General features: G+C 44.5%; 1 protein-coding gene across 1 annotated transcript; it reads right to left on the reverse strand.

Moving 5' to 3' along the window:
• Positions 1–5,179: 5,179 nt before the first annotated feature.
• Positions 5,180–12,916, reverse strand: LOC132534673 (tripartite motif-containing protein 75-like). Its single transcript, XM_060179139.1, has 5 exons — positions 11,338–12,916; positions 11,118–11,186; positions 7,668–7,847; positions 6,787–6,855; positions 5,180–5,229 (listed from the first exon to the last, which is right to left on the reverse strand). Exons 1-5 carry the CDS (start codon positions 12,914–12,916, stop codon positions 5,180–5,182), a joined length of 1,947 nt encoding a protein of 648 aa, XP_060035122.1.
• Between the last annotated feature and the right edge of the window lie 1,859 nt (positions 12,917–14,775).

Genomic DNA, 14,775 nt, shown 5'->3' on the forward strand with positions numbered 1-14,775 from the left:
ATCTCTGGATAAAATACAATAAATCTGTGTAGGGAGAAAGACTATAATAGTAAAATAAAGCAAAGCACCATTCTCACTGGTGTGAGGTGATAAGTCATTGTAATTTTCATTCCCTGTAATATCATGAAAGGATCTACATCTTTGTCTAAGACTATCAGTATAGCTTCTTTGGAGAAGCATCAGTTTATATCTTCTGTTTGTTGTTAGTTCTTTTGTTGGTAAGTTGCATGAGTCTTTACATATTTTGGATGAAGCTCTTTGTCAAGTGTCTGATTTGCAAATGTCATCTGGGTTTGTAGTCTCTTATTGTCCTTTTTTTCGGGATGCATTGGATAGACCTTCTCGTGGTGTATCCCGTGAGTACCCATTCATTGGGGAAAACTGATGATCCTTCCTAGCCGACTGAATCCACATGGATCCCAGTCACTTTCAAAGCCAGCAACAAGCAGCTCCTGACAGCTTTCAACCTGATGCTGTTGACTGGCTACGGAAGAAGGGCAAACGCTAGAAGAAGATTGTCCTTTTCTTTTATTGTGAGATTAATGGTTTATAATATAGTTGTTGGCACATGAATACACTTTCTCATATAAGATAGGTGTCTGAAAATCACCCTCACTCACACAAATTATGTCCTGAAATGTAATGCCAGACCTTTCTTTCTTTCTTTCTTTCTTTCTTTCTTTTTTTCTTTCTTTTCTTTTTTGCCTTCAGAGTTATCACTGGATCTGAGTGCCTACACTAGGAATCCACCGCTCCTACATTTATCTGATTTATTTATTTTGGGGTAGGACAGAGAGAAATTGAGAGGAGGAGGAGACATTGTTCCCAGACATGCAATGACAAGTCTATTTAGCCTGTCCATAAAAAGTAATTCAGTAGGCGTAGAGTTCAGCCTACTCCAGAGAAGGCCGTTCATTTTGACAGCTCAGTGTGTACCCTCATATGTATTTATGTGAAATCATCATTACTGGTTTACCCCCCTTAGGTAGGCAGGGGATAGTCTGTTCTCATGACAGGGCCAGGGCAGTGACAAAACAAACCAGCAAACAAACAAAAGCACTCAAGTTAAACATGGTGTTCCTGGCCTGATGAAAGTTTTAATGTTTGGCAATTCTTGATTTAACAAAATTATTCAGTCTAATATTATTATTTCAAAGTGAGGTAAAAGTAAAAGATTATTTTAAACATTTAAGCTATGAGGTTTATCTTAGCCTTTTAAGTTACATATCAAAATCAAAGTGTGAAATCCATTAATAAAGTCTTGTACCCACCCTTGCTCATAGCCACTTCAAGGATGTGATAGATTTGTGATGAGTAAAGATCCTAACAACAAACTAAGTTTTAATATTTTACTTAATTTTTAAAAAATTATTTATTGGGGAATTAATGTTTTATATTCAACAGGAAATACAGTAGTTTGTACATGCATAACATTTCTCAGTTTTCCATATAACAATACAACCCCCACTAGGTCCTCTGTCATCCTTCTTGGTTGGATCTGTATTCTCCCCCCCACCCACCCCAGAATCTTTTACTTTGGTGCAATATGTTTTACTTACAAATTTTAAGTGATATTAGAATAATGCTAAAGAAATAGTAATCATTTTAATCATGTCAACATATTAGGTACAAACTTTCTATAATATACTGGTATATTTTAATAAACAGAGATCCTTCTAAAATCATATGAAGATACTTAAGCCAATTCTAACCATTGAGTCATCAATTCTAATGAACTTTCTTTTTCTTTTTTATATTGGGGAATTAATGTTTTACATTCAACAGTAAGTACAATAGTTTATACATGCATAACATTCCCCAGTATAGTGAACTTTTAACTTGGTACAAGTTTTCTTCCTCCTAAGTAAATGATTATAGATATAGTCTTCACAACTGCTCACATAATAAAAACCAACTGCTCATATTATAAGATTTAAAACTAAAAAATTTTCCTTTTCATATATTTTATTCATGGGTGTGTGCTGACTCCTAAAGTCACTCTCATCCATAAGTTTTATATACTTCCCTCCTCTTTTATAAGCCTCTTAATTTTTAACTCGTCCCATGCCATAGTGAGAGCACTTGACTGGCTCCTCCCTTGCTAGTTTAATTAAGACACCTGCTATTCAGACTCTTGGGGTTAACCCCCATGGCATAAACGCCAATGTCCTCAGGAAAAGTAAACAAAAATATGTTTTTGTCTCAACTTTTCTAAATTCATGTAGACTACAACTCAGACTGAAAAAAAGCTCAAAAAAGGTTATGAGCCACATGCTCTTCTGGTTTGCTTCAATAGACATTCCCATTAAATGTATTTTTGTTCCCTTTTGAACATTACTCTCATTACAATATTCCCTATACTATAACCTTTAGGCTCAATTAAATAAAATAAGAGGGGGACTGCCTCCCCAATATTCAGTTGGCTAAAGTGTTAATGGAGTAACTACAGAAAACCTTCTTAATATTTACAAAAATTTGAATTTTCCACCTATTATATCTCACTTCCAGTCATAGAGACATTTTTTTTTAATGCTGGATGTCCACATGTCTGTTTTCCTTTTGATAAATCAGGCAGTGGCCTCACAGCTGTTGGTTATTATGGTGGATGCCTTTTGGTCTTGTGATATCCATGGAGTCCCTGTTGGCAAAGCCCTTACCAGAAAGGGCATCATGTCAGTATATAACCCTAGCCACCAATATTTTTATGGTTAAAAATTTCTTAGATTCATTATCCATGACTCATGGTAACCCAGGTGGGCCTCTGGAGTCATTGGAAAACTTTATTACAGTGATGTTTCTAACACTCTTTCTGCTGATATTTTCATTTCTCGATAGTCCTTGCCTCTAGAGAAATTCAAATTCAAAATGTGATAACCAAGCAAGAACAAACCCTCTCTAAAGCTCTTGCCTCTCATTCCAGCTATGATATCTCATGGCCTGATTATCTTCAATATGCTATTTCTTTTGTTGACCAATCCCCTGTTCTTCCAAATGCCTCCAATTGCTTTTTATGTGCTTCTCTTCATAGACCTCTTCTAGCTGCTACACCAATAAACAATACTCCAGCCACCCTCACCAGCCTACCCAAGTCCTCGCTTTCTGCTGACCTACCACCCCTTACCTCAATTCCTCTCTACATGGAAGCTATTAGCTCTGCCTTCATCCTTACATGTCTATTGTCCTCTTCCTTGTCTCCCAATATTCCTCGATGTCAAAGAAGCTTACCTTAAGGTCTAATGTGTATGTACCCCCTCTGTTCGTGTTCTGGTGTAATACCACCCTATATTTTCATGTCAATTCTTCTGACCTGGTCCTTGCCTCCTAGTTTCCCTTGCTCCATAGCTAAACCTCTACGAAGAAGAAGAATTCCATTAGCTGACTTTCCACCTGAGGACCAGACATGTGGTGTTTCTCTCCCTAGTCATTGGCATCAGATTGACTGCTTCCCTTGTGCTTGCTGGTGGTGCTCTGGGACGATCTCTATATATGTCTCATCAAGAATCAACTTCAACAGTCCATTGACTTCACCTCTGACAGTATGGTGTCTCTCCAGAGACAGATAAACTCTCTTGCCAAGGTGGTACTCAAGAACCGTCATGGTTTAGACTTGATTTTAACTCAACGGGGTGACTTTTTTTTAACACAAGAAGAAAGTTGCTTTTTCATAAATGAAACTGGATTTGTAGAAAAAAATGTTGATACCTTGCATAAACATAGCTGTGATATTAAGAATTCCTTTTCCGCATTCAGTACTAACTCTTGGTTTTCTTCTCCTCTAACATCTTGGCTTTTGCCTTTCCTAGGCCCTTTGCTAGCTATTATGGGTCTGTTTCTGATTACTCCTTGCTTCATCCAATTCCTCAAAAAGCACATACACACTATTATCAACGTTAAAGTTAAAAGGGTTTCTTTTCATTCCTACACTGTTGTTCCTATGACAGACATGACATCCTTTGCTGACATAGACCCACAGAAACTGTTCATTAATGAAAGAAAAATGGAGGAGATGTGGGACTATGTGAAAGCTTGTTAGAATATAGGGGAGCTCACCCATCCTTGGATGGAGGTCTGGAAAGACATCTTACTTGTTAGCCTCTGTCCTTATAGAGATGAGCCAAGGGGAAAAGTCTTAAAATGACTCAGTTTCCCCTTGTTAGTCTATCAAGCCCACAGAAAGCCCACAAGCCTCTCACACTTACTTCTCCCTGCTAGCAGGACAAATGGCTGCCTGCTTGAGGCTTCACTCAAAGTTCACTATAGTCATTCAAAGTTCACACATTTACTATAACTTAATTTTTTATCATATAGGAGAACACGCTGTATAATACACCCCTGCCAGTACCCAACAGTGAGACCCCATATTCTATTTCCTTGCTTCCTTTGATATCTGTGATTTACATCAAGTTTTGTTTTTTCCTTCTCTACCTCACCTTATAGGTTTAACCCCTATGCTTCTCTCAAATACTTTTAGATAATCAAATTGCCTACATCATGGAAAATTATTGTCTTGACCTTTATGAATCTCATCAATTCTTATCATACCAACCCCCTACCATGGGGGCAAGCTGACTTAACAAATGTGGAATTGGGAGTCGGGCTGTAGCACAGCGGGTTAAGTGCAGGTGGCACAAAGCACAAGGACCGGCATAAGGATCCCAGTTCGAACCCTGGCTCCCCACCTGCAGGGGAGTCGCTTCACAGGCGGTGAAGCAGGTCTGCACGTGTCTATCTTTCTCTCCCTCTCTTTCTTCCCCTCCTCTCTCCATTTCTCTCTGTCCTATCCAACAACGACAACAACAGTAATAACTACAACAATAAAACAACAAGGGCAACAAAAGGGAATAAATTAATAAAATAAATATTTAAAAAATATATTAAAAAAAGAGAAATGTGGAATTTCTGACATATGTGAAAAATGTTCTTTGTTTAACTCAGCATAAATCACTGTACCCATCTCCAAATAAACGGATGTTCATACCAGAATATCCCTCGATACCTCTTTGTAATTCATGCAGGAACTAGAGCTAGTAAGGGAGGTTTGGAGGATTTTTCCCCTGTTTGGAGCCACTCCACATGAGCACAGGCAGGCAATGACACACTTGTTCATCCCCTCCTACTAGCATGTGACAGAGCTGAGCAGTCCTCTGGTGAAACATATATAAGTAAGCAAATCAATCAATCAATCAATCAGATAAACAAGGTAAAGTGTGATGTCCATGTCAAGATTAACTGTAAATGCAAGGTCATAAAAATACTGCATGCAACAAAAGAGTGAGTGAGCCTTTCATATCCTACCACAGATTTGTAAATTTGTAACTTATCTATAATTAATTCACTTCCAGGCACACAGAGAACAAGGAAAATATCTGGGTAGATACACATTGAATGGAATGTTTATGCTTTTACTTGGGTAGCAACAATTCACAACTCTTAAGCTGACATTTACTACTGTTTCTGCCCATCAGGAACTACTTGATGCCAGGCTGGGACAGTCCCTGCTGAGAGGAGGGTCACCTGAGGATAGAGTCAGACAGAGAGATAGCAAGTCTGCACCCAGTGGCAGAGGGACTCTAAGGGCTGAGCCACCACTGCCTAGAACATCCCTCCCAGAAGCTTGTGTGTGTGAGGAAAAGACACTTTTCCAGCAGGGCTTGGAGAGGCTGGGAGGCTCAGCTCCCTTCCCAGAGCAGAGACCCTGCTCCTGCCCCTTCCTGCTGCCAAGTGACTGGCTGGTGCTCTGTCTTAAAAGCTGGGGTGTTATGGCAAGAGGCTCAGTGCCTGGCTCTCAATGTAGAGCTAAAAGGACTGACAAAGAGGAGAGGTCATATATCCTCCACACCTGGGCCTCTGTACTAAATACTTCAACAGCATAGCAGCCAGGAGGATGCCCCAACATGCTCCCAGACCTCTCAAAAATCATATGCTCCCTACCATGCCTTCTGGCCCCGTCCCCTCAGGCAGCTGAGCCCAAGTTTCTAGCACTCAGCCCCTTGGCAAACTCCCATCTCAAGCATCCTGCCCAGGCACTTAGAAGATAGAACTATCTTCTAGGCACCCCTCTAACCATAAAGCACTTCTGACTCAACATGGTCCCAGACAACAATGAGGCCAGAAGTAGCATCTCCATTCTGAGAAGCTGAGGGCACCCTGGCTCCAGCCTAGCCCCCTAGGACTCTGGCACTTGTAGATCTGGCCTGGACACACAGAGCTGTGCCCACTGGCTTGCACCCAGCAAACTGCTAAGGAGCTCCACAAAGCTGCTGCTACTGCTGCCCCTGCCTCCACTCAAGAAAACAGTTCTTCCTCTGTTTTCCTCCCAGTCTGTTTCTACCCTCTGGCTTGAGGTCAAAGAGGAGGAGGTCTGTGACTCTCTCCTGAACTCTGTGCCATGGGTGATTTGTGTTGGAAATGGTCCCGTTGTCCCCTCCTGGGAGTCCCCCAGCATGATCTACCAAGTCAAGAGCATGTAAGAGACATCAGTGTGCAGAACCACCTGAAAGGAGGTTTCAGACAGGTGGCCAGGAATAACTTCAAGACAGTCACATCTTTGTAGTTTTCATGCTTTTTATTGAACAAAGATAATGAGAGGTGGGATGAGAGCTTCACGGGGAACAGGTGAGGGTGGAGATCCCAGCAGGGAAGCAAGGCTTGAGTAATAATAAAGCAAGAATTTATTCCCTGTGCCCACCTTGTGACAGGAATCTTTGACATCACATTTCCTAGTACTAGTGGGTGCAGTGAAGAAACAGGGGAAAACAAATACAAGGGAGACACAAAATGACAGACCCTTGGTCAGCAGACTGATGTTCAGTTTCTTGGGCAGTTGGGCATTTGTGACTGACTGGTGAGTGAGATCTAGCAAAGGTGAACACAGAGGACTAAAGTTTCACTTCTTAGAGAACAAGTCTGATTCAGGGCAGATACTTATTATTGTCTAGTGTGGTCCAAGGAAGTGTGAGGATCTCCCAATGTTGGTCATTAAGGCAGGTCTTCTACATTGCTAGATGTTGCGGTCTATTTGCATAGTCACTGTCCTGTCTGAGATCAGCCCTGCCTGCAGGGTATTGGTGTAATCCCCATTGGTTAGATGAAAGCTTTCTATGTTCTGTTCACGCCTTTTTTTGCTCCGCTACCTCTCATAGTCATTTCCTTTCCTCTTGCCACTTCCAGTGAAGAGATACATAAAGGTGATGTATGTGATCAATAAACGAGGGCATATTATGTTGCCGCTAAGACACAAGTTCCTGGTCTCTCTGTCTCCAGCGTAGCTAACACGACATGCTGTGCCCGAGAAGGGATTTTAACCCTGGACCCTCACATGGGACTTAACCCACCCATCCCCCAGATAAGTATATACTGCTTGGCTACCTGTCTGCCATGGATTACCTTCCTACCTCTGAAGAGGTTTCCCAAACCCTCTACAATTTTTTCATGAGACATTTTCTCTGTCTCTGGAACATTTTTTCTCTGGGCCACACCCTCTCAAGGGCCACACCTTGGTTCCTTATGACCATGATCGAAGAGCTTGGGGGATGCACAGAGATTTCCCCTGGGCCTTTCTGGACTCCCTCTCCTGTGTTTCCCACAGAGAAGGATGACTCTAACTTGCAGAGCCTTATCCACTCCCTTGGCAGTCCCCAAGAATGGAGACAAGTGGTTAGTTCTACCCTCCTGATTCAATACTTTCTTCGATGGAAAGACGTTTTTGGGGATGGGTTCCTGCAGCAATCTCGCAGGAACAGTCAAAACCATCATAGCTGCAATTTTGAGGCCTTTTTTGAAGTAGGACGCCCTCCGGGGACTCATAATGTGACATAGAGGGATATAAATAATCTGCTTCAAAATACCTACAAAAACAAACAAACAAACACCCTACTGCTTTTCTCCCCTCCCCAGCGCTCTCTGAATATCTTAAATTTGCTGTCTAACTCCTCTGATTTCAGTTGTGTTTCATAAGAGAGAGATTTGAATGACTGAATTTTTCTATGACCCGTTTTTCTCTGAGTATTCTGAAATTTAATTGACTTTACAAAAGAAACAAAAATGCTGGACGCAGCCATGATTTCTGGAGATATCCAGAAATAGTCCAAAAAATCTGTTTTTTTTTCTCTTTTGATTTTTTTTAAGTCTTGTTATAAATGTGAAACTTTTAATCTTTAAAAGTATATGAGTATGGGTGGGGTAGATAGCACAATTGTTATGTTAATGAATCTCATGCCTGAGGCTTCTAACCATAATTCTTCTGTTTACCTTTCCACATTTTATTGAGCTTAAACTGTTTAAACAACCTTAAAACCATACTAGAAAGGACTTCCAAAGTTTTAAAGTTACTTAAACCTATTATAATCGAGTTATAAATTATAGTAAACCTCTAATGTGCTACAAGTTTTGTTTCACAAGTAAGTGAATTACAGATGTCAAACCTTCACATGAAAAATCATCTGCTCATATGGAATTCCCAGAAATCCATTTGGACCCCTGTCCTCTGACATCGCCCCCCCTGAAAACAATGATGAGACCTGGCACGACCTGAAGAAACTGATTCACAGACTCTAAAGCTCACTCTCTACAGAAAAGCAGAATTACAGGGGCTGACCTTCCCCTGTGTACCGTTTCAACGCCTAGCATTTCTTCAGTATTGGACTGACACATCTACTGGATTTAACTGGTACACCTCCTGGACACTTTACACAACTTTACAGCAGCTTCCCATTACGATACTGGGTTTCTCAAAGACTGACCACAGCAGTCTATGGACTTTGCAGCGAGCTGTCTTGGGGACTCTACCATACCAAATAGCCCCTTTGCTTGGGGGTCCACGCCCCCCACCTACAGACCCTGTCCCCAGAGGCAGGAAATGCCCCAAGAGGCAGGAAACACCCTTTCGCCTGATAGGCCCTGTCCTTTGAGATAGGAAACACCCCTCAGGCCTCCCCTTGTCATCACACTGATTTTTGCTGCTCTCCTACGTGTGCTCTCCTACTGTCTTGTGCCAGTACTTTTGAAAACACCTGCATGATATAGGTTTCTGTTCACCCCTACTCTGTTTTTCCCCTGACAGATATGGAGTCTTTTGCAGACACTGACCCATTTATATATGGCCATTAAGTAAGAGGGAGATGTTGGGAATTTGTGAGGATGTGGTTGAGCTTGGCAGGGCTTGAATCTGAGGGGTGTATCCATCCTGTTAGTCTCTCTCTCTACTGAGAGGTTGAGAAAGGAGGGACAATAGTACCAAAGGTGTGCCTCCTATCAGTCTCCCTGCCTCACAAAGCACTCCGCATGCCTGATACTATGGCAGTTAGATAAAGAGAAAGAGGGAGATATTGGTCATTAAGCCAGGTCTGCTGCATTGCTTGATGTTGTGGTCTATTTGCATAATAACTGTCTTGCCTGAGACCCTCCCTGCCTGCAGAGAATTGGTTTAATCCCCACTGGTTAGATGAAAGCTTTCTATGTTCTGTTCATACAGTATTTTTTTTGCTCCGCCCCCTCTCCTAGTCATTTCCTTTCCCCTTTCCACTTTTGGTGAAGAGATCCATAAAAGGGGATGCATCGGGGAGTCTGGCTGTAGCGCAGCAGGTTAAGCGCAGGTGGCGCAAAGCACAAGGACCGGCATAAGGATTCCGGTTCGAACCCCGGCTCCCCACCTGCAGGGGAGTCGCTTCACAAGCGGTGAAGAAGGTCTGCAGGTGTCTATCTTTCTCTCCTCCTCTCTGTCTTCCCCTCCTCTCTCCACTTCTCTCTGTCCTATCCAACAATGACAACAACAATAAAACAACAAGGGCAACAAAAGGGAATAAATAAATAAAATAAATATATAATAATAATAAAAAAGGGGAATGCATCTTATCAATAAATGAGGGCATATAGCGTTCCGGATAAGCCTCAAGATCCCGGTCTCTCTCTCTCTCCAGCGACGCTAACCCAAAACCCCAGAATTGTTTACAACTCTGCCCAGCTCACCCATCCTGACATCCTACTTCACAGATGGTGAAGTGGATGAGTATCTGGTCCCACAGCAAAATAAAGCTTCAGTGGATGAGCAAATCTCTCCTGCCAGAAAGAATGGAGGAGAGACCTGTCATTCCAAGTGTTAAAGGAGATCTGCCCAAGCTCCCAATCCAGGTACACTCCAATGCCTGTGGGCTTGGTCTTTGGGGCCAGAAGGACAGAGAGTGCACCTCTGGCTACAGAGTTTCCATCCTCCTGCAGTTGAATACATATCATTCATTCCATCCCCCTCTGCCCAGGGAGCTGAGCACACCTTTCTAGCACTAAGCCCCTTGGCAATCTCCCATCTCAAGTGTCCTACGCAGGCCCTAAGAAGATAGGAGCCCCTGGCACTTCTAAGCACCCCTCTACCATTGAAGCACTTCTGACTCAACATGGTCCCTGACAACAATGAGGCCAGAAGTAGCATTGCCCATTCTGAGAAGCTGAGGGCACCCTGGCTCCAGCCTAGCCCCCTAGGACTCTGGCAGTTGTGGAGCTGGCCTGGTCACACAGAGCTGTGCCCACTGGCTTGCACCCAGCAAACTGCTAAGGAGCTCCACAAAGCTGCTGCTACTGCTGCCCCTGCCTCCACTCAAGAAAACAGTTCTTCCTCTGGCTATCCATGGGAAGCCCACAGGGATTGTTTTCCTCCCAGTCTGTTTCTACCCCCTGGCTTGAGGTCAAAGAGGAGGAGGTCTGTGTCTCTCTCCTGAACTCTGTGCCATGGGCGATTTGTGTTGGAAATGGTCCCGTTGTCCCCTCCTGGGAGTCCCCCAGCATGAGCTACCAAGTCAAGAGCATGTAAGAGACATCAGTGTGCAGAACCACCTGAAAGGAGGTTTCACACAGGCTACCAGAAATAATTTCAAGACATCCACATCTTTGTAGTTTTCATGCTTTTTATTGAACAAAGATAATGAGAGGTGGGATAAGAGCTTCACGGGGAACAGGTGAGGGTGGAGATCCCAGCAGGGAAGCAAGGCTTGAGTAATAATAAAGCGAGACTTTATTCCCTGTGCCCACCTTGTGGCTGGAATCCTTGACAGCACTTGTCCTAGTACTAATGGGTGCAGTGAAGAAATAGGGGAAAACAAATACAAGGGAGACACAAAATGACAGACCCTTGGTCAGCAGACTGATCTTCAGTTTCTTGGGCAGTTGGGCATTTGTAACTCTCTGACGAGTGAGAACTAGCAAAGGCAAGCACAGAGTAATAAGATGTCACTTCTTGGAGAACAAGTCTGAGTCAGGGAAGACACTTCTTATTGTCTAGGGAGGTCCAAGGAAGTGTGAGAATCCCCCAGTATTGTTTACAACTCTGCCCTGTTCACCCTTCCTGACATCCTACTTCACAGATGGTAAGTGGATGAGAATCTGCTCCCACAGTGAAATAAGGCTTCAGTGGATGAGCAAATCTCTCCCCCCGGAAAGAATGGAGGAGAGACCTGTCATTCAAAGTGTAAAAGGAGATCTGCCCCAGCTCCCAGTCCAGGTACACTCCAATGCCTGTGGGCTTGGTCTTCGGGGCCAGAAGAACGGAGAGTGCACCTCTGGCTACATAGTCTCCATCCTGCTGCAGTTGAATAGTCCAGCGCCTGTCCTTGACTAGTAGTGCTTCTTGCTCCTTCTTCTCCTCTTTCTCCTCCTTGTTGTCCTTCTCAGGGTTCTTCTTCCTCTGCTGCTTCTGCTGCTCCAGCTGCTGCTGTGTCCTGCTGGATGGGCAGAGGCTACACAGCCCCACAGCCCAGCTGGGCTTGTCCTCCACCCGCACCTCCCAGTAATGACGGCCAGCATGAAATTCTTCAGCGCCCAGCACTGGGAGTTGCAAAGTCATGCTGTGTGGTCTCTGCAGAACTTTGCTCCTTCTCTTCTTCGGGGTCACACTTCGCCGGTCCTTGGACACAGAGAGCAGGGGATGTGCAGTGTGTGGATCCAGAGTCACCTGGGCTCTGAACTTCTGTCGAAACCTGTCCAGGGCTGAATCTAGTGGAGGGAGACTGCAGTCCTCCCTCCTCAGCTGCAAGGAGCCCAGAGCTGGGTGCTGCAGGCCCTCACACCTCTCAGGGATCCTGCCCACCTCAGGCAGCAGGTTCCTGTCTGGCATGACAGTCTTGCCTGCCACCTCCTGGAGCAGAGCCTCAGTGGTGCGGAGTTGGTCTTTCAAGGCACTCTTGTGAATCTGCAGTCTCTGCTGAATCTTGGCCTCTTGCTCAGCTAGCCTGGAGAGAGCTGCCTCTTGTTCCCTGTTGACAAGTTGGAGCCTGTGTTCCAAGTCCGAGTGGAGCTGCCGGCTCTGTCTTCTCCCCCATTCTTGCAGTTGCTGGAGGCCTCTCTTCTGTCGGTCTTGTTTCATCTGAAAGGAGCCTTGAAGCTGCTGCAGGGGAGCGATGAAACCCGAGGTCATCTGTCGATAATGCATAGCAGCCTCCTCCACAGACCTGATAGGGTGGCCCTGGTGCTCAGGGCTCAGCTGCACACAGCCACGACACAGCACCTCCAGGTCCTTGTCACAGAAGAGACTCAGCACCTGCTTGTGCTTCTCACACAGGTGGTCCTCCTGCTGCCTCTCCTCTCTGTCGCTGCTGCTCTGGAGGAGCTGGGTGAGGGCAGTCACCTTGGCCAGCAAGCTGTTGGCAACCCGCTGCTTCTCTCCACATGGGTGGTGGCACACGGGGCAAGGCGATGGGGCCTGTGCTTCCTTCCAGACCTGTTGCAGGCAGGAGTGACAGAAGTTGTGCCCACACTCGAGGGTGGCAGGCTCTCTCAAACAGTCCAAGCAGATGGCACATTTGTTTTTTGCCACCATGGCTTCCAAGACACTGGATGCCTCCATGGGGCCCGGGCCCACGGACTCCACCCTGCTGCCTTGGCTCAGCTGAGTCTCCTCCTTGGTGCTTTTTCTGCTCACAGGAGGAGACATTCAGGCTCAGGTCTCTGCCTCTCTGTGCTGAGTGTCCTTAGGAGGCTGGAGCGGCTCTGCTCCAGAAGCTACTGTTGCTGTTGCTGTTGCTGCCGCAGCTGCTGAAGACAAAGCACCAGGTGCAGAAGGGAGTGCCCAAGTAAGATTCAGGGCACCACCAGCAGGTCTCAGTGGGCTGGGAGACGTTTCAGCTCAGCTGCCCATGTCTTCTGGGTCATGGCCAAACTGCCTCTGTTTTCAGCCACATCACCTGAAAGAGAAAAGTGATGTGTCCATGGGTTAAATAACTAAGGATTCCTTTCAGAACTGTTGGCATGCGTCTAAATTCTGCTTATAAGACCTTCTGTTTTGATCATCACATTAGGTTTGCTTGTATTGCTTAACCCTGTGGTCTATTTACATAAGCATTGTTCACACTGGTTTAATCCCCACTGGTTCACTTGCTTTGTATTTCTACCCACCCCCTATCCTACTGACATCCTCTTCTGACCGGACACTTCTGCCTCAGGAGATATATGTATAGGACAGGATTGTGATTTGAGATAGCTTAGCTTGCACTGCATTCCTCATCAATAAAGATTGAACTGCATTCCCAGCTCAGCTATGAGTCCCTGGTCATCTCTCTCCCACCCACAAAGCTAGCCGGGCATCTGGTGCCCCGACTGGGACCAGCATATGGTGCCCAACCAATGTGAGACCTAACCCACCCATCCCCCAGATAAGTAAATACCTATCCACTATGGGCTGCCTTTCTACTTATGAAGAGGTTTCCCAAAGCCTCTACTCTTTCTTCATGAGACAGTTTCTCTGTCTCTGGAACATTTTGCTCTGGGCCACACTTTGGTTCCCTGACCGGAAACTTTGGTTCCTTATGACCGTGATAATAGAGCTTGGGAGATGCTCGGAGATTTTCCCTGGAGCTTTTTGGACTCCCTCTCCCATGGTTCCTGAGGAGAAGGACTACTCTAACTTGAACAGCATTCTCCGGTACCCTGGCAGTCCCCAAGAATGGAGACACGGGGTTAGTTCTACCCTCCTGATTACATTCTTTCTTCTATGGGAAGATGTTTTTAAAAATGGGTGCCTGCAGCAACCCAGCAGGAATTGTCAGAAGCACCCTAAATGGAATTTGAGGAACTTTTTGGACTAGGATGCCTTCCAGGGACTCATGGTGCTACATGGTAAGATATGGATAATCTGGTTCAAGATGAAAGAAGCAAAAACTGCCTACCACTTTTCTCTCGATTCCCCCCTTGTTGTTCTCTCTGAATATCTAAAGTTTGCTGTCTGCTTTAGTTGTGTTTCGTAAGAGAGTGATTTGAATGACTGAATTTTTCTATGACCCATTTTGCTGTGAGTATTCTGAAATTTAATTGACTTAAAAAAATGCTGGATGCAGACATGATTTCTAGATACATCCAAAAAGAGTAAAAAAAATTGTTTTTTTCTCTTTTGATTTTTTTTTTTATGTCTTGGTATTAATGTGAAACATTTAATCTTGAACACTGTATGAGTATGGGCGTGTTAGATAGCACAGTGGTTATGTTAATGATTCTCATGCCTGGGGCTTCTAACCATTTGGACCCCTGTCCTCTGAGACTGCCCACAAGATCGCATGAAACAACTCCTCAGGCCTCCCCTTGGCATCACAATGGTTCTTGCTAGTTAAAAAGAAAGGGGAAAATGTTGGTTTGCTTCTAAATCCTGCTTATAAGACCTTCTGTTTTAATCATCACATTAAGTTCACTTGTATTGCAAAGTGAAATGGGGGATGGATTCTCTGTTGCAGCCTCTGTTGAAATTGAAGGACAATGACAAGGGGAGAAGAAGAAGAAAAAGAAAAGGTGGAGAATTAAGAA

This window comes from Erinaceus europaeus, chromosome 19, assembly GCF_950295315.1.
Source record: "Erinaceus europaeus chromosome 19, mEriEur2.1, whole genome shotgun sequence".
Classification (NCBI taxonomy): Eukaryota; Metazoa; Chordata; class Mammalia; order Eulipotyphla; family Erinaceidae; genus Erinaceus; species Erinaceus europaeus.

What these genes read in the sequence shown, in the direction of transcription:
- LOC132534673 (XM_060179139.1), bottom strand. Translation starts at nt 12,916, where the DNA reads ATGTCTCCTCCTGTGAGCAGAAAAAGCACCAAGGAGGAGACTCAGCTG. An exon ending in TACCATCTGTGAAGTAGGAT is followed by an intron (nt 11,187 to 11,337) that starts GTCAGGAAGGGT and finishes TGCCTTTGCTAG; the next exon opens with TTCTCACTCGTCAGAGAGTT. An exon ending in GATCAGTCTGCTGACCAAGG is followed by an intron (nt 7,848 to 11,117) that starts GTCTGTCATTTT and finishes TTGTTTTTGTAG; the next exon opens with GTATTTTGAAGCAGATTATT.